The sequence below is a fragment of the Channa argus genome, chromosome 8 (genome assembly GCF_033026475.1).
Source record: "Channa argus isolate prfri chromosome 8, Channa argus male v1.0, whole genome shotgun sequence".
NCBI lineage: Eukaryota > Metazoa > Chordata > Actinopteri > Anabantiformes > Channidae > Channa > Channa argus.
In genome coordinates this window covers 3205658-3230649 of record NC_090204.1, presented here as the reverse complement: position 1 = coordinate 3230649, position 24992 = coordinate 3205658, and the positions used below count along the sequence as shown (strand labels likewise).

General features: G+C 40.2%; 3 protein-coding genes and 2 non-coding genes across 7 annotated transcripts in view; 3 read left to right on the top strand and 2 right to left on the bottom strand.

Moving 5' to 3' along the window:
- Positions 1-1537: 1537 nt before the first annotated feature.
- Positions 1538-9093, bottom strand: cep63 (centrosomal protein 63). Its single transcript, XM_067513217.1, is given in 14 exon segments — positions 1538-2809; positions 2919-3189; positions 3272-3440; positions 3443-3551; positions 5041-5238; positions 5368-5470; positions 5558-5701; positions 5901-6046; positions 7241-7414; positions 7497-7610; positions 7699-7815; positions 8034-8129; positions 8371-8548; positions 8671-9093. Coding segments are annotated over 14 exon segments (2079 nt in total). The 5' UTR covers positions 8721-9093; the 3' UTR covers positions 1538-2599.
- A 364-nt stretch (positions 9094-9457) lies between these two features.
- Positions 9458-9529, top strand: trnap-cgg (transfer RNA proline (anticodon CGG)). Its single transcript has one exon. It is a non-coding gene; the product is annotated as a tRNA-Pro (tRNA).
- A 306-nt stretch (positions 9530-9835) lies between these two features.
- Positions 9836-9907, top strand: trnap-ugg (transfer RNA proline (anticodon UGG)). The gene has a single exon. It is a non-coding gene; the product is annotated as a tRNA-Pro (tRNA).
- im:7152348 (uncharacterized protein LOC559250 homolog) lies at positions 9893-12002 on the top strand. 2 transcript variants are annotated; one of them, XM_067513222.1, is made up of 4 exons: positions 9893-10349; positions 10646-11041; positions 11373-11477; positions 11567-12002. In XM_067513222.1, exons 2-4 carry the CDS (start codon positions 10674-10676, stop codon positions 11610-11612), a joined length of 519 nt encoding a protein of 172 aa, XP_067369323.1. In that variant the 5' UTR covers positions 9893-10349; positions 10646-10673; the 3' UTR covers positions 11613-12002. The 2 variants fall into 2 exon arrangements, with proteins under 2 accessions (XP_067369323.1, XP_067369322.1); XM_067513221.1 differs by having other exon boundaries at positions 9896-10349; positions 10553-11041.
- Positions 12003-14162: 2160 nt separating this feature from the next.
- The window catches only part of rab6ba (RAB6B, member RAS oncogene family a), a 50193-nt gene continuing 39363 nt past the window's right edge, over positions 14163-24992 (bottom strand). For both annotated transcript variants that reach the window (XM_067513218.1, XM_067513219.1), the window contains exons 6-8: positions 23456-23549; positions 21608-21674; positions 14163-16626 (exon numbers count right to left, since the gene is read on the bottom strand). In XM_067513218.1, the coding sequence (XP_067369319.1) occupies positions 16562-16626; positions 21608-21674; positions 23456-23549 (226 nt within the window). In that variant the 3' untranslated portion in view covers positions 14163-16561. The remainder of the gene's footprint in view (positions 16627-21607; positions 21675-23455; positions 23550-24992) is intronic.

The window sequence follows — 24992 nt, the reverse complement described above, 5'->3', positions numbered from 1 at the left end:
GCAATTATTTTGAATGTTTTCTGACACTGGTAAATTACCTTTAATCAATTATCCCTCAGATACTCTTCTTTCCGTGTGCTGAGGAATCTCTTGGCAGTCGGCCATGCCTGGTTTAAAAAAATAAAATAAAATCCCCGCCATTGTGCATTGCCTTTAAGCAACTCTACAGAGATAAACAGGCCCTTTACACAATCCATCTTCATTCTTTACACCCATGACAAGTTATGATCTTGCAGATAAGGGGAATTCTTAAAAACAAATACCTCAGATGTTTCTCTATCTCAAGATGGACTGATAATATAGACTGACTTTCCCAAGGGGTTTTCAATCCCTTTGCCAGACTTACTAATTTATTTGTTCAATGGAGGTGAGAGTCTAATAAATAGATAAATTGTGTTCATGCATCCACCATGTTGTCTGATGTGTGACCTAAGGTGTTTGGCACGGTTCTGGACTATGGATGCATTCCTGTTTCATGACAGCAGCCTAGAACCCAGACGCAAGCCTCTGAATTATTGGGTAACAGAGAAGTATCTGACTTTGCAGCGACTTTCATGTTGACTGTTGGGAAAAGCAAAGCGCCGAATTGCTCCCTCTGCTGCTTGATGCTGCCAGAAAAACAACATTTGTCATTTTGTCATCAAGCTTGTAGTGATAACTCAAAAAAATAATAAAACAATAAACTTTGGAGGCTGCATTGAACTAAATAAAGACAACATAATGCATTTCAGTAGACAAAATATTTACTCTGCTAACACTTCTGTTTTAGTTTTCATGAAGCCCAGGGAGAAACATCTGGCTGCTGTTTATTGCTCCACTACATTCACCTTTTAGTCACGAAGTATGTCTGTGTGTTTGCTGCTGTGTACGTAATGTGAATTGGCTAATTTTCAGCTGCCTGCTGAGGCTGAAAACAACATGATGAGACCAGAAAGTTGTGTGATGAGTAACTATAGTGAATTTTGACTCATTGCTTAAAGAAAAAAGGGCTGCAGATACAGCTACTAAGTATAGGTTTGAAATACAGGAGCAGGGAGGGTCTAAATGTAGCAAAAGCTGATCATTTAAAAAAATAAAAAATAATAAAATTAGGGCAGCTTTAGAGCTGCAACTAACTGTCCTGAGGGTGTAGACAAAGCAATTCCATTCATTAAAATGGTCAAATTAGGAATTAAATGTCTCCCTATAGGCGAGAGCTAATTTTTTCCCTCTGTGCTATTACATAAATAACACAGTCTGAACTGTCCCTGGACTTAAATAAACTCCACTCTCCTCCCTTTTTCTAGGCCTCTTGAAGGAATCTCCACATATAAAACCTTTTCACCTCTCTCCAGAGAGAGCCAGAGGAATGCCTGCTTTGCCAAATTCCTCTGTGCTATTTGTTGGGGCTTACAGTTGTAGTAACACAGGATACCAATGATAAGTGAGAAGTCACTTGAGTCCAAGACAGCTGAAAATTCCTTCTCTAGGTAATATTATGACAGCAAAAATGAAAAACACATTTCTTCTTATTTTTTTTTAACGTTTATTTCCATTCTATCAGTATGCCCTTTATTAGGATAGCAGTAAAAGTAAAAATCCCCCCCCCCCTCCCCTACAGCACTTGCAGCGTTTTTGAGGTTCAGTGCCCCACATGGTTAATATTAAAATTCCATAAACTTTTTAATGATGAGGACAAAGCAGGCCGCAGGGGAAGGTTCATGACAGCACTGGCATGGTGCATACATTCCTGCAGTAGACTAGCTGGAGGGCCTCTGCTGGGTGGGTGGTGATGGTGGTGATGCTAGGGGGGGTTTGGGAAATGAGTAAACAAGAGAATAAAGAGCGCTACAGTATGAGTGACCTTCTGTCCCTCCCTGCTGTCTGGGATGTCTGGAGAGACATGTACATAAGTGGTATTTTCCCAGTTAGACATGCAAGAAGGATGAACACTCATTTGACTCACTGCAACATTCTTTTCGTGGATATAAATGCAATGGCGCATTAATGCTGCATTCCAGGCGACTTAAAAAAGTTGGCATGTGCAGCCTCCTATGGGAGAACTGCAAAGGAATGTCTCCAAGTTTTCTCCAAGAAGCAACTCAGGTGGAATTCAGCAACCAAAAGTCAGTTATGTGAGGTCACACAAATATGGCAGAATACACCATTAATGGTCAAACATTTAGAAGCAATTTTAATCTATAAGCCAATATTAATTTCATTTAATTTTTGGGGGGGATTGCAAATACTGAGAATTAATTCTTTATCAGACTTTATGGAGGCACAGAATGTGTTTACTACAGCAGTCGATTGTGATCTTCATGGTGTTCAAGTGCAACTTTTAGCACGACCGCTCAGCTTCTGCCAGCGCATGTTTCCTGAAGATGGCTTGTTGGAACCAAAAATTAAAACATACTGTAAAAAGGTGATTCCAACTGTTGGCAGCACCCAGGTAATTACATCATAAAAAGACAATCTAAAGTAATTAAATATACAAGGCAAAGGCTTTATCATCAAGTGGAATGTTACAAAACATGGCATTCACTGTGGGGACAGAGAGACTTCACTATACAGACTTTACGCTCACTGGAATTTGTGGCACAGTAGTTTAAGGCGCTTTTCAACTTTGTTCCAACTTACTCAGCCACTGACCACTGGGTGCAGAAGTCTGGCCAGAGTCAGGCCCTGAGCCACTGGGTAGATACTTGGACACTGTCCTGACATTGCTCTCTTTCATACCCCGAATGTGATTGTCCAGTCTCTGGAGCAGCTCCTGGGTCCGTAACGTTTCCTCCTCCATAAAACAAGTGACCATGTTTTCTGTATGCTCCTAGGACGGGAGCAAACACAAAACCTTAGCTTAATAAAAAAAAAAGACAGCTTGGTTTGGTCTATTAGGTCAACTGTGGAATCAGAGCTTTATTTCTAACATTTCTTACCAGTGGAGATGTAGTTGGACTCTTTTTGTCTCTGGAAACAAGATTCAGAGAGTCTTCTCCAGACTCATTTGAACATACGGATGGCACAGAGTTTTTACTGGTGTATCTACTGGAGGACGAGGAGGAGGCAGAAGCTGATGAAAGTGGCCTGCTCTCTTGGGCCTGGCTGCAGGACAGCTTGATGGGGGACGGGGTCTGCAGCTGTTTGAACAGCCTCTGGATCTCACCTTCATAGCGAGTGGTTGTGGTACCTTTTGAGGTTTCTCCATTCCTACAGACAAACCAAGTGGATGCCATCAGGCTCGAGATTCTTAATCTTTTGGTTCCTGTGTGTGTGGGTGTGCACCACATACCTGTTCTGAGCAAGCTGTGGTTCGTCAGCTATAGCGTTGCTGAGTGGGGCTTCTTTACATTTATCCTGGGTAAACAAAGAGACAGATGAGTCAGATTTATACACAAAGACTGAAGCCAAATGAAGATGACAATCCTGTCTACTGCTGTCTGTAAAACCATGACTGTATCACTACTATGTGAAAGCATCTAAACCTTGGGTGACTTAGAGTCCAGTCTGTGCAGGAGACCGTTCAGATGATGGTTCTCAGTTTGTAGCGTCTCCAGCTGTGCCTGAGTCACCTGAGGAAGTCAGAAAATTGAGCAGATGATAGATTCCAACATGCTATATGTTTTTTTGGAACAGCATTAAATATAAACTTAATAAATACTAAATGTTAGGCATTAGAGGTTCACTGTAAAAGCTTCTCTTCCAAGATAACGAAAAGCAAACATGCAGCCTCACTGAATTGGTCATTTTGGTAACAGCCTCATTGGTCATTTTAATCACGTCTGAGTAAGTAGTCATATAGAATTTTGTCATAAATTTTAGATTCATTACACATAAAGTGAAATAGTCAAAACCCTTTTTGGTTTAAATTCAATGATTATGGTTTAAAGAAAAAAAAATCCAGTATCTAAAATTATTAGAATATTTCATTTTGAGTTTGATTCAATTACTATTGCAAAAAGTGTAGTATGTCAGAAGACCATCATTGACACTCTTCACAAGGAGGGTCATCGCTAAAAGGGCTGGTCCCAGAGTGCTGCACTGTAACATTTTCATGGAAAGTTGACTAGAAGGGAAACATGTGGTAGGAAAAGGTGCATCAGCAGGTTTAAAAAGACTGTCAACCAAAGCCGGTTTAAGAACTTAGGGGAACTTCACAAGAGTGAAGTGGGGCTGGAGTCAGTGCCCCAAGAGCCACCAACCACAGATGTCTTCAGTAAGTGGCCTTCATCAGTTGCATTCCTAGTATCAAAGAACTGTGTCTTGGATAAGAAAAAGAAAAACAGAAAGGACTCTGGTCTAAAGTCCTCTTTTCAGAAGAAAGCAAATGTTGCATTTTTGTGGATACTCAGCTGTTTTCCAGGAGATGTTAGAGCATTTCATGCTTCTGCCTGTTGACAAACTCGATAGAGATCCAGATTTCCTTTTCCAGAGGGACTTGGCACCTGCCCACCACTAACTGGTTTGCAGACCATGATATTATTGTCCTTGAGCGGCCAGCCAAGTTGCCTGACACAAACCCCATAGAGAATCTATCTGAGAAACACCCCACCCAACAATACAGACGAGGTAAAGGTTGCAACCTGGTCTTTAATAATAATAATAATAATAATAATAATAAGACCTCAGCAGTGTCACACTGCATTGATGCAGTGATGCAGTAATTCCTGCAAAAAGAGCCTCAGCCATGTATTGAGTGCATAAATGAGCAAACCTTTCATAAGTTAGATGTACTTCAACTTAAGTAAACAATTTGCTATGGTACTTCTACTTTTAGTGGTGTACTTTTATAGGCAGGTACTTGTAGATATACTTAAGTACTGAGTTTGTGTACTTCCACTGCCTATCCCTGAAGTGAATCTAGAATATATTTTTATTCTCGGTCTGTGTACAGCTGCACATTGGATCTTAGACAGCAACATAAAAACTATTTTCATAAAATAAACTAATGATGACAGTGTTTTGACATTATTCAACACTCTCTAAACAACCAATGTTTGTGTTTTCTTCATTTTGGCAATTGCCATTCAATAATCCCACAGTGAGTGTTTACTTGCTTACTTTTAGCTCAGCTGCCTTCTGTTCTGCTCGCTCCACCTCAGCACGAAGCTGCTGCTTGATGCTGGATGCAGAGCCATTGAGGGTGGCGATGGAGAGTTCGCGCTGGTGCAGCTCACTGGTCAGCTTTGACACCTCCTTCCTCATTCCCTCCAGCTCCCCACTGTGAGTATGCTTGGACATTTGAAGTTCTTCTTTGAGCTATAAAATAAAGGCAGGAGAAATGCAAATATAGATATTCATTGGTTATACTGCACTTATACTGTACAAATACAGTACATACATCAAAAATGAAAAGTTCCCACAATGTAACTTTAAAAGCATTTTGACCTTTTTCACTTCAGCAACAGCAGACTGATGTTCTGCTTTAAGGCTCCTCAGTTCTTGCTCCAACTTTGAATGTTTGTCTCTCTGTTGGCTCATCTTCTCAAGTCTGAGCACATCAAAAAAAATGTCAAAACGACATAAAATACAAAATGCTGAGCTTCCACACTGTGTGTATGCGGAATTCAGAATTCACCTTTCTTTAAGGTGCGTCAGTTCAGCCTTGAGATGAACCTCACATGCTTGGGCACATTGAAGCTTTGTTGCAGTTTTTTCCAGGTCTTGTCGGAGAATTCTGACGCCAGGACAGTCCTTAGCTTCCAGGCAGTCCTCCAGAGAGCTGCATACACAGGAACATCCATTTAACATTGTTATTTACTTACTGTTTTTTTCTTTTGTTTGGATTACTGCAAACCAAGTTTAACTTCCCAGGGAATCCTCTTCACGGCAACATCATCCAGTGCCCTCTTGTGCATCTGCTGCTCAACTACATCTTAACAGCCTTTATGGTCACTAACATCAGCTACAGATTCACTCACCGAATGACTTGATCTTTAGCTTGCAGTACTTGTTTGAGTCTGGCAGCTTCATTACGAAGCCTCTGGTGCTCCAGACTGGTTCTTTGCATAAATGCATCCTGAGAGTCTAGCGTGGCATGGAGCTCCTCACGGTCTTCTGAAAACTCCTGTGAAACATCAGTGGCTCATCAGCTGAAAAATTATTATATACTCAACCCTATTGTTGCTGCTTTTAAACACGCATCAATATTATTTGATTGTTTGGATTTGCTGGACAATAAAGACATTTGGGTTTACTGTAAAATAGATAGACAGACATCATATGAAATGTTACAATTTTAGCTTTCATTTGATGGCATTTACATTTTCATACCTCAAACAATGTTGAACAAAGCACAATTTCTTTCAGATGTCCCAAATTTTAATAAAGTAAAAGTACTAGAAACAGTGATTGACAGGTATATTTTGTTAGGGGGCATCCTAATTAGGTTTAAATGACTACTCTTGGTTTTTTGAATCCAAGAAATGTAGGAAAATACAACCACAGACATTGCACATTGTCAATACACGAAAGCAACCACTGGTGTACTGAACAACATACACAGAACAACAACCATTAATGACAGGAGCATTGTGAGAGTTGTGAAGACAAACCCCATAACAACACTCAGTGAGATCATAACCCACTATCTAAAGAAAACTTTATTAAGACAAATGTAGAGGCCACACCACAGAGGCCAACAACTCATCGGCACTGACGATCGGAAAACTGGTAACAATTAAAAAAAAACAAAAAACAAAAGACCAAACATGATCTACAAAAGTTCGAGAACCAAAAAAAATATAGACTGATGTGACCGACATTAACCTCTAATAAAGTAATAAAAAGGGCAAAGGGTGGGAAAAAAAAAAGACCTGTTCATGGTCCAAACCAACCAGGGTCTTTGTGGTTAAGGCACTGTTATTTCTTGGGCTTGGCATGACTGCTTCTGAAACAGGTTCACTAATCTTTATGGATGATTTAACTCCTAACTGTTGCAGCAGAATTAATTAAGAAATATTTTTTGAAATATTTTGCCTGCAAATATATAGAGAAATGCATCACACCTAACTCAGTTTCATTTAGAGGAGTTTCATCACGATCCCAACATGCTGCAAACTCAACAATAGACTTCAGAAATCAGAGAGAAGAGTGGAAGGTTGGTGACTGGCCAGTCAATCACCAGACCTTAACACAATCAATTGTTATTCTATGTGCTGAGAAGAAAACTAGGGGATCCCACTAAAAGTGTAAAACCCTTGAGGGCCATCATGATCCCCTCAACCTGCTGCTGCTTGTATACTTCTGTCCTTTGGCTCACCTGTTTCTCTCTCTGGTACTGTCCAAGCCACACTTCAAGTGGTCTGAGTCGCTCCAGTTCAAGCTCCTGTGAGTACAGGCTGCTCCGAGTCTTCTCCAGCTGGGTGCGCAACTGCTGCACCTCTGAACAGCACTCTTTATGCTCTCTCTCTATTTGCCGTGATGCCGACTGGGACTAGAAATCAAAAGACAAGCAGCATGCGTGAAAAACGATCTGTATTTACTTCGTTATAGCATTTTACTTGGCCTGCTTTTACTTTCAAATGTGTGAGCTCATCAGTCAGACTCTTGCTCTGGGCCTCGAGTGCTGTTACTTGTTTTTGGTACTGGATGCGTTGCTGCTCCCACTCTTCAGACCGCTGCTTGTATTCCTACAGGGAGAATCAAGGATTGTCAATAAAACCAGATGATGGCGGTAAAGGGATGTAGATGACTGAGGTAATGTGAAGAAAAGTGTACCTCGGGTCTTCCTTTGAGTCTTATCACCTCCGAAAGGTCTGTCTCTGTTGCACCTTTGCCGGTTTCCTTAAGTTTTTTACGCTGAAGCTTGTGGTAACTTCTTTTCAATTTTTCTAACTGCCGGAAAAACATTCATGATGCTTACGGTATTTGGTGAAAATTGACTTATGAAATCGAATTGTGATAATAACAAAGTTCAACCAGAGAAATGTTCAGTCTATCTGATCTAATCTGTAAACTGCCATTTTAGCCAAGTATGTTATAGGTGTTGAAGATCTGATTGATTTACTGACAGACTAACTGATATCAAATGTGTAAAAGACAGACTTCTGCACCTCTTCACAGACTTTCTTCAGTTGCTTCTCATATTTGCCAACTAATTCTTGTCGACTAGCCTGAGTGTCTTCTTGCTGCTTCCGAAGCAACCCAATCTAAAATCAGGGGGATAAAGATTAAAAATAGTTTTGTTAAAATGTGGGAAAAATTATACACAATTTAGTAACTTAGTGTCATGCAATACGTTTGGTTAGAACATGTTCGCCATCTCAGTTTATCGTAATTCAAACTGAAATTATAGGAGCTGGGGTTCAGTAATGATGCATAATAAACGTAACAGAGAAGCTTTATTGATTTAGCAGTGTAATTAAACGAGATAAGGGTTTCCTCCTTAACCTCTAGGTCCCTTCGTTCAACAAGACTCCTTGAATTGAACAGCTCCTCTTCTGCACTTTTCAGCTTGACCTCCATGGCCTGAATCTCTGCCTCCCACTCTTTCTTCTGATGATAGATCATGATGTCAATCTGTCGCATCAACTCCTGGAGCTCTGGCTCACATGATGACAGTACGGAGCTGGAATACAGATGCAAAAATGTCAACACACGGTGAGGTTTGCTGCAGAGCTTGGATTCTGTAGTTGTTGCAGCTCTCAATCACAATGGAGAGTGAACTTATGTGACAGTGGCAACACTTACCTTAGATCGGGATTCTGCAGCTGATCGGAAAACCTTGAAGGAGGTTCCATGTGTTTAGAGTGATACCGTCTGTGATACAAATCTTTTTCTTATTATCACTGGCTCTGTGAACTAGCTACCTAAATGTGGACTAACGTTAACCTAGCAACCTAGCTGACCCCATTAACGTTGACGTTACCAACCACAGCTAGCCTTTACACGTAAACCGTAACGAGCTTTTTTACAGCGTTAGCGACGCCAGTAAGGGACATCATGAAAAACTGTCACATGTTCAAGAAACGGTAAATACTAAGTTGCAAATTGTGTGAGAGTGCGCGTACAGCTTTTGTTTACATCATTAACTAAACTTAAACTTATGGCGTAAGTTATCAACGCATCTTCCTGATGTAAGGCGGTAACCCCGCCTCCAAGCTATGACCTCAGCATTTCGCACGTCACAGCCATGATTGTGCAAAGTGGAGTCATATATGGCCCTAGCAACCAGTGAACTTATAACATTTACGTTTATTAAAACAGGCCACAGTATTAATAAGTTCCTATCTCCGAAAGCTACATGATAATGCGGTGGTAAGGCAGTTATTTGATAACGTTTCGTGTCGACAACTAATGAAGCATGGTACAACCCTTTTTTATTGTCAGCGGCTTGATTAGCACGAAGAATATATTACAAAGAGTTACGATATGCAATTACCATTACATGCTTTAATTATGAAATGCAAAAAAAATGTTTTGAAAATTGTTTTATGGGATTCAATAAATACCGTCGTGTCGCCCTTTCTGAACACGTGGCTCGTTGGTCTAGGGGTATGATTCTCGCTTCGGGTGCGAGAGGTCCCGGGTTCAAATCCCGGACGAGCCCAATCTTTTGTTTTGTAGCAGGCAAGTGAAAGCCCTTCTCTATGAGCTAACATGGACTCTCGAGTCAAATATTTTTCTCTTCTTCACCATCAGATTGCGTTAACTAACAACTAGCAACAACTGGCTAACAACTAGCAACAATCTTTAACCGTAAGTACTGTGTGACTCGAGTTTTATGTGTTAGGACCTGCATGGGTTTAGGAAACAGCAACCGTGTATTACTATGTAAAAATACCAATGCACATTAACAGTTTAGACCGAAGGGCTGTTTGCGTATATAATTGCAACCGTTCTCCTGTGTCAGCGTGGCTCGTTGGTCTAGGGGTATGATTCTCGCTTTGGGTGCGAGAGGTCCCGGGTTCAAATCCCGGACGAGCCCAACTTTTTCCCAAGATACACTTCGATCAGTCGTCTGTCAGTTCATTTTAATATGTTCACGAGGATAAAGGTTTGAGAAGGTCTGAACCAGCTTTGTTCGTTATGACTGTTTACCAACCCCACGCTTCCCTCCTCCTTCGCACCCGTTTTTCCACCTGTCCTCCATCAAACACTTGAACAAAGACCGTCTCCGCAGCTCGGCTTCCCCAGCTGTTCGTTTGTGAGGGACTGGGTCGTGACAAGGGAGAGGGACGTTTCGGGTCCGCCCCCACAAAACACATCAGACACTCCCAACAGGCGGCAGACGAGCCGGCTCTCCCTCTGTGCATTCACTGCAGTGGGGCTGTGCCATCCAGTCTGGAGGGACAATACTTAACCATAAATGTGAGGAAGCATCAACTCTCCTCTTGGAAGAACGTTATTACGTGGGCTTCACGCAAACTGTAAGTAGGCTGGACATATGGATTTATTATTATTATTATTATTTACTTCTTAAATTTAAAAATTATATTTAGATACTTGTGATTTGTGTTTATCACTTAAAATATACATTTGACACAGGCCTGTTTTCAATTCTGCTAAATAATGTTTTAGAGGGGTTATGATTAGTATAAATCATAACAATTTGAAACCAATTGTTTAACAGGGAGAAGCAAACCGGGAACATCACGGACAGGCTCCAAACTGTGGACTTACGGGCTCCAGATCATCCAGAATTACTTATTTTTTTTCTTTGCAGTCAAGCTGTTCCATTGTGTAAATCCACCATGGTTCTCTGTGAGGACTGTGAGTGTAGCGTCTGCTTTCTGCCCTACTCGAGGATGAACAGGATCCCTCGGATGCTCCACTGCAGACACACCTTCTGTGACCCGTGCTTGGAGACGATGTCTAGGGTCAGGAGCGGGCTGCTGACCGTGGGCTGCCCCTTGTGCCGTCGGGTGACCTGCGTAGGCCGCGGCCTGAGCCTGCAGGAAGCGCTGTGGGTCAACAACAGGCTCTGGGACCAAATACCAGAGGACGTGGACAGAGAGGCTGAGGAGGACGAGGACGAGGAGGAGGAGGAGGACGGATTCAAACAGGGAGATGAGGGGGAGAGGACAGAGGCTGCACAACAAAGCTCTTTACAAGCAGGACGGTAGGTTTGTCAGTGTGAACAAATGTGAACATTAACACAACAAAACCTGGACTGGTTTGCTGACCGGTGGCTCAGTGTCAGAGTATGACATAAACAAACAAAACCTGTAGAGTTACACGACCTTAAACATTAAAACCTGCCTTTTTAAAAACCAGTGTTGAATTTGAAGAAAAGTACCCGGATTCTAAAACATTCCAGCCATAACTAACCATTCGCGCCCTGATGTTAAACAGCTCATTTGTCCACACAGCTTCTCAATTGCACCTCAGCTCAACGGTTCCAGATTGTGTTGCAGGGGTCAAACAGTAACATAACAATGCTTCCTTTTCAGTGTGTCTTCGAGCTCCTCTAGAACAAAACTCAAATTGCCCGCATTCTTCAGAAAGTTTAGTTTAATGAAGCAGAACCAGGAGAGGATTGTACCTGGAAGCAACGTGTAAGTTCTGACTGTGTCAAATGACTCTAATAGCAGAGAAGCTGCGTTTCAGTGTGGACTAATATTTTGTCATTTGTCCTATTTTAAAGGGAAATGAGATCCTGGCGCAGGCTTTCAGCTGAAGAGACGGTTTAGAAAGAGATGGACTCAGTTCTTGGTGTATTATTTATAAATCGTAGGTGCCAATAGAAAGACCTGACTCAGCTTTGTCAGTGCAAAGAAAGTTGCGTCAGTGAGGACAGAGAAACCATTTGTGTTCCTGTCAAGACATTGTTTTGTCCTCTGCCAAAGGTTCCCCATCTCCCTCCATTATTTATTGTGGGCTTAATTCTCCCAGCTGGTGCTCTGGGATTTGGTTCAGCTGTCCCAGTGGGGCTAACACCCCAAGATCCCCTCCTAACAGATGGTCTCCAGAGGGACATTCCCTTTCACATTTCCACTTCTGAGCATTGAATATAACTTATTGTTTGCTTTATTTATTCCAGCTAGTTGGGAAAATATTTAATAAAACTATTTTTCAAAGTATTTTGTTTTGCCTGTGTTTATTGTCTGGGTTTGGGAGATGACAGTCATTTAAATTATGAGCTCAGAAGAAAGATGAGATCATTTTCTACCTTACTCTGTACATCGTATTTGAATTATATATACTGAAATATAGTATATAAGTATACATACTGAGCTAAGCCAGGAGGAGATTTCTGAAAAGGATAATGTGAATATTACTTTTGTAGCCTTGATACACAATGAAGACAGGTCACAAAAGATGTATTCAACCATGAAAGTGGATTATAAAATCCATTCACTGAGCATCTGGCAAATATTCCACGTTGGCAGATATTAGATTATACAAGATTATCACTTTCACAGAAGTGGCCTTTATTCTATGTGTTACCCCCATGTGCAGATATCAGGGAAACATATACAGCAAGGGATGAAGAATTAAATCTCACGTCAAGGTCACAGTTCAGTAACAATGTGTTTGGCGTCTCAGACATATTAAGGTCATCGGCCTGTTTAAGAAGACGCTGGATGGAGCCAGAAATTCGTTGGTCATCAAATGGTAAATAGGTAGCTGTTTCCCAGTTATAAATGATCTGGAACCAGGTTTTTGGCTTGTCCCAGCTGCAGGACCGGAGTACAGCAGGAAGGTAGCAACCCTGTAGAGGAAAAAACAACAACAGAGTTGTGAAAATGGCACTGAATCACTTTCAGTTTCGCAATGTATTTACAGGCTGCCAGTGCAGCCGCTGGTCGTGTGGATCACAGGGATGAGGCTGGACTGAGGCAGAAAACAACTCGCAGGGAGGGCAGCAGTGGTGGAGGTGGTAATCAAATTATTACTCAATAGCCAACGATACTACCAAATCATAATAGTCTAGTACAAATGAGAGACATGCACGCTAAAGCTTAATTAGGGAAGAGCAACCAAGCATTATCAAAAAATTATTACAACCACAAATACAAAACTATAGGTAGGTAACATAAATAGAGACGCTCAAGTGAACTAGTATCTCAAAATTGTACAGTTCTCAACCAGAGGTAGTACATTTCAACACTGCTGTTTGTTCTGGTCAGTTGGATTAATGAGGCAGTTATTAGACCAGGAGCCACACACATTTTTTTCATGGGAGGAATTTTGTTTGCAATTTCTGCAACACAAAACGTGGCACAAGACAGTTTCCACACGATTCCGTTTACACTATGAAACAGGACATTCCTGTTTGGGTACGTGTAGTGCAGTTGGTGGGTGTGTTTGTATTGAATGATTGGAATAACACATTAATACCTGTAATACTGAGGCGTTTTGCAAAACAGAAAGCACAGTAATAATTCAGGAACAAACTTTGCTATATGGAATATACCAAAACAGACTGGGTAAAGCAGCAGAATGTCCTGGGGTTTCAGAAAGTACCCACGGTCCCCATGGGACAGGTATATTTTATTTTGCAAGGTGAGGAATTGAAATTTTGATTTGCAATGCAACGTGCACAATTTCTTAAATGGTGAAACAAAGTTATTTGCGTTCTGAGGGTTAGTTTAAAGTTGGGATAGAGCCAGACCAGGCACTTCAAAGCTAAGTCAGCTGACTGCTGCCTGTTGTTTCATACTTAGCTTATGACTATGATCAATCTCCTCATGTAAGAATGGCCAAGTGTCAAAATGGAGTTTCAGTAGCTTTAATGTTCCGATTGATATTACTGACTTTGCATTTAATCAAATTTTACACAAACCAACCAAAGATGTGGGGTTGGTGTAAACTGGTCCCAACGGCTCTGTTTGCCCTGGGGCAGCGTTGCAGGTTAATTCAGTCCCGTTTACACGGCAGGTAATTTATGAGAAAGAAACTGGATCCAGTCATAGATAGAAACGGGGTATATTTGTTGCCACAGCCACAGTAGAAACCACACATGCCCCTGCATGTACAAATACTTGTTCAGTACTTGACAGAACTGTTGCTTCATTACTGGTAACTATTGTACACAATGATATAGTATTTAGCCTGTCAATTAAATGTATAACTCGTATGTTATTTTATTTATTATTATGTCATGTATTCAGACTTTTAGGACTAATTATTGATTTTAAACAAATAAAATGAAAACATCAGTGTTAGTCTATTACAGGCGACTAAACAATGAATAACAGACACTGCAGAGCAATGTTTAAGAAAGACTTCTACCAAACTTTGGTAATAAGACATCTTTATTAATCATTTGAAGAGACATGCGAGATCTCTGTACAGTGTGAATGAAGGATCAGCTCCGAACTGATCAGGTCTGCTGCAAAGAGCTTTGACAGAACAAACACACCCTTGGGGAATGGCCACGGCCCTCATCCTAAGATGCAGACCCCCAACACACAAACCTCTTGGTCCATTTCTAGGGAATGTTAACACAAAGGTAGAATCTACATATTTCATATTTAATGGCAATAAAGTGTTTACAGCTACTGTTCGATCACTTTGTCCTCATTTAAAACACCCACGGAGTCATTTCTCCAAAAGTTCCTTCCAAGGCTGTGTGGTCGGTAATGAGCAGTACATTCCTGTTTCGTGACATTAAATAGGCAGCAACACAAAGGATTCCCACATTTTCATTTTGAGGGACTCAAACTGAACAAACATACAACCTGTCTTTGTCATTCCCAACAACACCAACAAGTGTGTTCCAGTCAAGATCTCCTGTGGTTTATGATCCATCTCTGTCTCTTAACATTATTATTATTATTATTTGGCTCATTATGTCTGCGATAGACCGGCGATCTGTCCAGGGTATACCCCACCTTTCACCCGATGACAGCTGGGATAGGCTCCAGCCCTCTTGCGACCCACATAGGATAAGCGGTGACAGATGATGGATGGATGGATGGATGGATGGCTCATTATGTGGGTTAGAAAGATTCACTAGTTTTCACAAGAGTGCTCCCCATTTTTGGACACATGTGTAAACAATTCATAAAAGACTCCCTCTAACTCTAACACACAGTTCTCCAAATGTTCTGGATTTTCTTTTTTAACAATGTTTTGTTACTCTAATTCTAAAACACGTTCTCCAAAAGTGCAGTAAGATTTCACTTCAAAGACGAGTCAAATCAAAGTAGTGTTCTCCACACTGGCTTACTTCACTACCAGTACGTTATGATTCCAGGCTCTGGTTAAAAAAGACAAAGTATTCTAAAGAACATTGCATAATGTCAACATTAGTAGTCATTTAAATACAAGCAGCAAAGAAAACCTCATCTCGGTGGGGACACGCTGTGTGACAGTTTCTATGACAAAGTCTTGAATTAAGTGACTGTACATTTATAAAGAAGCTTTTTGTTAACCTGAACTGTCTACATGTGCAAATCAGTCTTTTGTCAGGAACAAAACAGATTTACAATGTTAAAAGGTCTGTTTTGGTCACAGAACCTGCATCAAAATCTACACATCACCACACGTTCCCGTGTGACAAAAAGCAAGGTCATTGACTCTCCGCTGCTCACGTAACATGTGAAGACACCCACGATCACAACTACCAAGTTATCACACGATGCAACAGCAGCTGTCATATTTGTTGTGAGTCGGGGGAGTGTAGGACACCCTACAAACAAACAGTGACCTACAGTAAATGGTGCGGTGATGTGGCGAGAATGACACGACTTGGCAGTGGCCCTCTATATAACTGCATTCTAGCGTCGCCTATACAGAAAGCACGTTTACACACACACACGTACGACAAAAAGATATTCTGAAGTCATGTATACAAATCCAGTTGGACAGTATTCATAAACAAAAAAGACTAGTCGTTATCAGAGTGCACTGAGTCACTGGTGCAATTGGTACCATTTACATATTCAAACTCGTGTACACTGGTAGACAGTACCTATGCTGAAAATCTAGGCATGCATTAGATACTCAAGATGTTACTGTTTCACTTTGTTCCGGGACACAAAATTATAGATCCCTCTAGGGTTATGGGCATAAGGGTTGTGATTGGCTGTACCTATTTAGGTGACAAGACTCCAGATGATTAAGCGTGGCCACAGAGTGGAATAAGAAACAATCCAACAAACAAACAAACAAACAAACAAACAAACAAAAAAGCAATGTTCGGGGTTAAGTAAGAGTTTGTCGTGGTTAAGGTAAGAACTGGCCCGTAACAGCAGTGGCATCCATGAGAATACTTCTAAAACCACATCTTTCTCACTCTCTGGCTCTCAAATACAGAGCTCAGTTGACTGCATCTTAAAAATCAACTTTCCAGAGAGAGTTCCCTGAATATACAAAAAAGAAACTGGGAAAAATGTCTTTTCTACAAAAAAAAAACAAAAAACAAAAAAAAATTGTATACACGTAATATTGGATCTTTTTTTTTTTTTGCAAGTTGAAAGACTTTTGGCAGTTTCATAAACAAAGTAGGCTACACTACTTTCGAACCAAATTCACAAATTGCTAGCTCCGATCCACGAGTAGTCAGGTGAGGAGGCCACATACTCAACGTGCAAAGTCAACTGCAGGTTAACCGAATAGGAAGCAACATAACAAGCATGTGGTGTAAATGATTTTTTTTTTGTTTTTTCTTATTCAGGATGAGTGATGAGTATTAACAGGAACAGCCGCCTTCAGTAGTCTGGGGCTCCTGCGGTTTGTCCAACTTGATGTCGATCACTGGAAAAGAATGTTAAAGAAATTTTGGGAAACATTGGGTTACATTCACCTGAATTGGCTACTAGAAGAACTTTTACAGAAAGATATAGTTAAAAGCAATGAGTTCTTACACATAATCTTCAACTGAGGGAGCCAAAACTATTGAAAGCCAGGCTTGTAGTACCAGTTTGATACCACTAGATGATGCTATTTCCTAGGATTTCTTCTATTTTCCAGCTCAGGCGTTAACCATTCTAACCAAACTCATGATTTACCAGAGACGTTCAGTTTAAAACGCTCTAATACATTTACTTTTAAGTAATTTGTTACAGCAGTTTGTACATGGTGGGAGAGTAGCTGCTGGAAAGCGAAGCAACATTACTCAGCTCAACAGGGAATCATCTTCATTGTTAAGGATGTTGGCTAAAATCATTGGCACTGCTGTGCTACAATTAAAGCTGATGCACAATGGCGTGTTAATGAGCTGTTTCTGTAATGCAAATTTATTTTTTTCTTTTCCCAGTGCAGATAAAATATTTTTCCCTGTCAAGAAATGTTATCCTTCACTGTCAGAATGAGCTCCTCTGTATTCAAGAGACAAGCGTAACATGAAGTGCAAATGCTACAACATACTACAGAAGCATGTTATCCTTACTGTTTTTTTTTCTTCTGCCGAACACTGTGCATGTTTATGGAGGAGGATTACATATTGTGCAATATCTGGCAGTGGCAATGTCTTGTCACACATTTGCATGTCACAAAGCAGCTGGAAATTACACTGCAAATAGCAGTAACTGAACCAAAACAATGAAGTTGTGGATCACTGGCAAAGGCCAGTATTTTTTGGTTGGTTTCTCATTAGAAGCTACTGCCTGAAATGACAAAAACACACCAATCAAACTTTACTTAACATAATTTTCAGGGTACATTTGAGTAATTCCTTTGTGCCGTATGGATGTGTTTACTTGTTTAGCTTAGCTTAAGGCCCCAGTATAGAACCTAACAAGGCAACACAATTTCCCTATGGGATCAATAAAGTTGTCTGAATCCTGAATTTTGAGTCTTGAATCTAAAGTAGTGTGAACATCAGATTGACAATCAATCCCATCTGTTCTGTCCAGCTCTCCCACTCCCTGCTTCTTCCCAAGCTCTTCCACAGTCTCCTACACTTCTCCACACTCTTCATACAGCGCTTCAACAATTAGCCATCATCTAATAAAACAGATAAGAGTGGTGCAAAACATACTAATGGAAGAGTAGTTGATAATATCTGAGTGGTCTGAACTGGGAGCCTCACTCACAAACTTTTAGCAGTCAGGAACTCTGCACGGCTGCCAGTGCTGTTTACTGAGTCTGGGGCACAGGAGGCTTCATCAGCAACTCTTCACATCAAAATAAGGTTTAATACTTTGCTGTATTAAACCTGTCATTGACTGTCTTTGTTTGCTGTAAATTAATTTCCATTTCAAAATTCTCTTATTAACATGGATGACCCCAACACTTGATCTGGGTCAAGCACCCTCTTCACGCTCATTGTCTGCAGACCTGCAGTGGTGACATAACACAGAGGGTAGGTGGAACGCTGTCCTCCTAAAAAGAGCCGAGGACTGTGCCCTATAGGCCCTGACATCCAATAACTGAATGTGACCCATCTGTTCCCAATTTAGAACTCACAATTTAGAGAAGAGAACATAAGGTGAACAGGGTTTAACATACCAGAAATTCACAAAAGTGAAGCCTCCAGCCTCTAAATGCTTCATTGTTTTGTTAGTTGTCTTTACTTTGGCTTTCAGTCTACAGAATCCTCTGCATCACAGTCCATGAAAATTAATGGTAATATCCAGTGTGGCACGCCTATATGCACAGAAGGTGATAATACAAGCCCTCTGAACTATATACAGTGCATGTTTATATGGACTACTCCTATTTCCACCCCTCTCCCAGTGATATCAATATTGTTCACAATGCAATAACAGAGGAGCTGCTCCCTTAAGTGAGCTGCTAAGGAACTGTCATCACCTGTCATCCATCAACACACCTCCATCTCACACGGTTCACTCCTACATCCATTATGCCTCATTAAGATGGAGATAAAAAAAAAAAGGTAAAACAGGAAAAGAGATAAAGGTAATTGGATGAATGTGGGTGATGCATTATAACCAGGAAATGTGGCTGAATGCAATACAATAAAAAAAAAAAGAAAAAAAAGGAAAACCGTATTCTCAGCACCTCAGGGCTGTGGGCTGTGAGCGGTGAGGTGACTGAGTTCATTACTGAGGCCATGCTGTAAGAAAAGGCTGGACGACAATGTGAATGATAAATGGGCTATAATCAGTAATGCACAGTGAGAGCAAATGTGGGCATTTCTACACTACACCAAGGTCAGCATCTGATTTATGGCAAAGGTATCGCAGATAAATGCTGCAGGGTTAATCAGGACATGCTGTGGGACAGAAGAGGTAGTGGGTTTAGTTGCACAATCAAAAGCATTTCATAATTTATCCAGTTACCATAGAGATGGCACTCTGTTTTGTGTATCCATGCCGTCAGGGGAGAAACGTTGGAGACATTAAATGGTGCTGATCTACTGTATCTACAGGAGCCAAAGATTTATAGACATTATTGTCGTTGCAAGAAGCAACATTCTGGGACAACAGAATGAGCTGGAAACATACACTAATCAGGCACCACTGAGCACCACCTGGTGGTTTTAATATAGAAAATATGAGATGGTTTTATAAAATTATTATGAACTAATAAATGCAGAGGTTTCATTATATTATCACATTTTGTTATGAAGCCTAACATTTTCATAGGAAAAAAAAACATATTTTCTTCACTTTAAAGAATGTATACACTTTTTTTAAAAAAGCCAACAGGTATTTAACTTAACCGTTTGGGATTGTTAGTTTTTTACATATAGATACATATTAGATTTAGCTTGTGTTATACGAGATGGCTCTTTGTACTTTAGGCAGTAAAATCTGAAAAGTCCCCCCTCTTTTAATTCCATGCTTTTTGTGTAAAAACATAATACAATATAAATCATCTGGTCATAGAGGTCTTAGTGTTAGGAAAATACACTTCATTAATCTTTTTGGCCATTTATTATGCAAAGAGCTCTTAAGGCCCCACCACAGCATTTCATTTGGGTTGAGTTCTAGACTTTGATTGGGCAACTCCAAAACCATGACTCTTTTATTTTTCTGCCATTTTGATGTAGATTTACTGGGGTGCTTTGGATCATCGTCCTGCTGCATGACCCAATTTCAACCAAGCTTTAGCTGTCAGACAGATGGCCTCTCATTTCCCTCTAGAAAACTGTGGTACACAAAGAATCTCGTGTTTGACTCAGTGACTTTAAGATTTCCAGGTCCTGTGGCTGCAAAATAAGCCAAAATCATGACCCACCTCCACTGCTGTGCTGTGTTGGTTTAATCCAAACAGGGCACTGGGCATTAAGGCCAAATAACTATACATGTTGGGCTCATCTGTCCATTGGGATATGCTTCCAGAAGACTTGTGGTTTGTTCAGATGTAGTTTTGCAAGACCTCAGTACTGTTTTGATAGAGGCTTCGTCCAACTCTGTCAAACAATGTGGAAGGTTTGGTAGGAGAGTGTGCTGGGACGTCCACTCCTGGGAAGATTGATCTTTCTCGCTGTACAACACTGAACTCAATATTTTTTAGAAATGATGTTATAACCCTTCCCAGACTCATGTGCAGCATTTTAGACACAAAACGATCAGATGATTTTTATTTCGTTTTAACAAATAAAAAAAACAACACACTATTAAAAAAGGGTGTACTAACTTTTGCACATTAAAGAATCCCTTTGCATATGCATTAATACAGGAGTGATTTTGTAATGGTGGTCTGCTACAAGAATATTTTTGGGTTGAGTTTTTATTGTTTACTCGCTGGTTACTCAGTGGGGCTGGGGGTAGAAGGTTTCTCCTTAACTGAGGGTCCAATTTGTCATTTGTGATAATGAATTAAAAGTCCGGAAAAGAAAACAGTAAAAGGATGATAATACAGAGCTTGGCAGAAATACAACGTTCATTTTAAATGCTCATAGTGTACAATCTAGAGTGCTGAAGGAAGAAAAACATGGTTGAAGGTGAAAAATCTTTTCTTATGCAAATATGTCCCCCACAACTGAAAACTGTCGAAAGACGTGGGACTGAAATGAGAATAACAGAAATGGGGGGCGGGGGGTCCAAGGCTGGTGTGTGAGAAGAGATCAGACAGCGTCATGACTCTCTTCAGGCTGATGAAAATTATATCTAAAATCTGCCTCAGGTACTGCATTTATCTCCTTTGACATCAGATATAAACACGTGCATTATTGTATTTGTAATAAAGAACGTATTGAGCAGATTCTCTTATTAAATCTAATCAAAGCAAATGCATTCTCTTCTGCATGTAGTAGTGGCCTATGATTCATAAGACCGGATACGTATCCGACACATCTTCCCTAACATTTGTGATATTTCAATTGTTTTGTAATATTAAATGCTAAATCCTATAATAAAAAAAAGAAGGTAAAATTGACTTTTGTGTAAAATGGCACCAGCCCCTAACAAATCTTCCTCAGGTGGATCTGTGAAACCCTCAGTTGACAGCAGCAGATATGAGGTGCTAGTTAGGAAATTTGTATGCAACAGCACCACAGTGTGACTGACTCTATTCACTGGTTTAAACCAGAAACCCACCACCGAATCATCTGCAGGCATCTACTTAGTGGCTGACCAGCTGCTCTGCCCCCTGCACTCATCAGGTGCCAGTGCCTTTAGCAACAGTTTGTGAAAACACATTTCATTTTACAGGAGCTTGACACCTGTTTAAGTAGGTGACAGTAACGGTTTTCCTTTATATATGAGCAGTGAATGATGCTATCACATCAGGATTCGAATGTTTCTTCTAAGCTCCGAATATTTACATGTTATTTAGGGAACATGAAAAGAGGATTTCCACGATATCTAAAATGCTCAAAGGATACTCCCTTCTTTGCTTGTTTCTTGCATACTTTCCATCCCAGGAAGAGCAGCTGCCACGCGCCGAAACAGCTGGAAACAAAGACACATAATCAGGACCCCATGTTAGAATATAGAAAATTTTATCCAGCAATATAATATCCAAATAACGTTAAGATTAAACTAACAATTTTGCCCTTTTTAGCTTTCCCCCTTAAAACATTTAAAGACAGGGTTATTGATGAACCTTTATTTAAAAGAATATGAAGTCGGATATGATACACATAAAACTCTGTCAAACCCATAAACATTGGGGCTCTGGGTATTTTCGTTGAACTATTTATGAGATGTACAGGTAATGCAGTTATAAGGTCAGACTGACTTAAAAACATCTGCACTCCAAACCCATGACATAAAAATGTAAAATGAAATAATGTCTCCATCATTGTGACAGAGTAAATATCATTTTCAAATTCAGTTGTTACCTTTCCAAAACTAAAAAATATAAAAGATTTTCAGAACTATAAATATAAAAAAAATACAAAACAATATAAATTGCATTTAAAATTTGTCGCGGCGACAATTAAAAAAAGTTAAATCACAGGAAAGATTAATGATTGCCTATGGATTTGATGACCATGCAAATGATGCCTAAAAGTCTGAATATGCTGACACATGATGACACAGCAGAACAGTGCAAACACTGCAGCCTTTGACAGCAGGACTGTGGCCTCTGTTTTGCAGGTTTTACACCACCATGTTCCGTCCTGGCCTTTTATTCTTGGTGTCCACAGTCCTGAAGTAAGGTGAAGAATAGGCTATTCTGTTGATGGGGTGAGAAGGAGATGTGTCTGCCAGCAACACCATTCACCACCAGACACAATATAGCCTGTCTTAACAACAAACATCTGTTCAGTAACAAAATCACTGTTGTTGAACCAGGCTACGGTCGTCTTTGGATCTGAAACTCCCCAAATCTCTGTTAATATGCAGAAATGATGCATCTATATTACAGAAGCTAATACCATTATTGATACTTGAGTAACTTAAAAAGCTGAATACTGTACAGTCAATGTCATCTCTCCTCCACTTTCTCCACGTTTCACGGCACGATACAGTCTCTGTGGTAGACCTAGCCTGGTCCACACCAAATGTGCTGGACTCCATCTAATCCAAATTAATTCATTTTGGTTTATTTGCCCATGAATGTGCTGCCAGTATCCATCAGGCTTCTTTTCATCTTCTTTGGCAAAACATTATCTTGCAGTTTTGTGCCATTTTGTGAGCAACAGTTTTGTTCTTGGATCCCATCCTTAGAGATCAACTTCATGCAGTGTCCTTCACACTGTCTGATCAGTCACCAAAGCACCAATTTTCACAAATGATCTTTGTGTCAAGTCAAGAGCACTTACCCATCTGTTTTTCAGCGCAAATGTGAAAAGTTGGGACGATAATTGTGCCGTCTGTTTTTGGCATATTGGCTCTTCCTATTCCTCCTAAGTGATGTTGCGTGTGTTTTGGCAAATGTTCAGTAGCCACTGATGCTCTGGTATCCTCTGCTTCCGTTATTAGGTCTCACAGTCTGGTTTCTTACTTGCCGTTTTAAATTTAAATTTAAAACCACAGATGTACTCACTTTTATTTTACTGAGGTGCTTGGGCATCTTTTTTCAATTATGAATTGATCAAATATGTTACCTGACAGTTCCCCTCTGGTGAACAACATATTGAAATATGACAGTTCCAAAACACATCTATTTATATAGGTCAGTTTTTAATTAGGTGTTCATTATTAAAATGAATACGTTCGCAATCTACAGAGACATAAAGGCAGGGAATTTGTTTTGAAGACTTATCTGCGCTAAACCCACTCACCTGTTTAACATTGTACCCTGTCTTAGCACTGGTCTCTATGAACATGACACTCAGCTCTTTAGCCCTCTGTTCACCTTCCTCGATTGTGATTTGCCTGTGAATAGATAGTAATTATTAACAAAATAATTGCAGATTAATGCATTAGAAATAATTATACACAGTTTACAGTATGAAACAGAGGCTGATTGGCTCATATTAGCATTGAACAAAGACAAGCAGATACTATGGTTGCTAGACTCACAGTGAAGCCCACTGTTTGTAACAGAAGCCCCTGTCATTATATGCTTCGTGAGGACACACCACAACCATTTAGCTAATGACTGAAAATGATTTTATTGTCCTGGGAGAAATTAATAACAGCCAATTTGAACTGCATTTTAATGAATGTGGAAGTGATTGTTTGGCTCTCTGGTGAAACAGAGACTGTGTCAGGTGGCCATTAACACAAATGAAGCAATCAGTGCAGGCCTGCTGACTCTACAGCCTGCACACCATCTTTATTAGGATGACTGGCTTAAATCAACCTGCCACTGGTGGGAAAACTGTGACAAACCAGTCAATCCCCTAAGTGCAGAAAGAATTGTAACTCTGTGTGTATAAACCTGACTCCACACATTTACAAGTTATGCTGTTGTGCAAAGCATTTAACACAGAAACATGTTTATTATCCTCCTGTCCATGCACTGTTTCTTTGTATCCCAGAAAAGAACAAATAGCAAAAGGCTCTTTGTGAGTGGGGGAAAGCGATGTCTGCAGTGAGAAAAGCCTGCACTGGAGAAGTATTTACATAATAACACCACCTGACAGAGTTGCACCACTGCTGTTGTGGCTATTTCAAGATCCACGCTTCCCAACTTAAACAGCACCAGGCTTCATTTATTATCAGAAAAGGCAAAATGAATGCACAGTCTGTAGCATCCTAGCAACATTCATGTAGTGTAGCAGAGCACCTGTAGTTTAAGAGCAGCTCTTTTCAATAATAACTGTAACTATCCAACACTTTCAAAAATCTCGCTGAACCTAAGCATAACGGAGCTAACTGCTCACCTTTGTTTGTTTGTTTAGCCAGTCATTTGGCTCGATTACTATTGTTCACTCATGGTTCACTAATATATATTTCTTTACATTAATGATGCATCTAATGACAGTACAAAAGTACAAAATGCATTATTTTTTCTTTCTTTAGAGGAAGCATGTATAGTGAGCTGCAGAACAGTGTAGCTCTCAAAGCAAATTACTATTATTAAACCACAACTTTTCTACAGGATACTAAACCTTACTGTGCTCAGTCACCTGACTCAACATCATACATTCAGATAAGGCTTTTTAAGCATCTACATTGTTGAACCTGGTTTAAACTACATTAACTTTGAAACCCAACATTAGTTTGGAAGCATACTTCTCACCAAATCATAAAAGTAGTGTAAAGGTAGGAAAGATAATGAAATCACTGCATGATTATGTACTTAGTAACGTACTTAGTTAACCAGCACAATTCACTTGGCTGCTTCCTGTACAGACAGCTTGGCTCCACCTC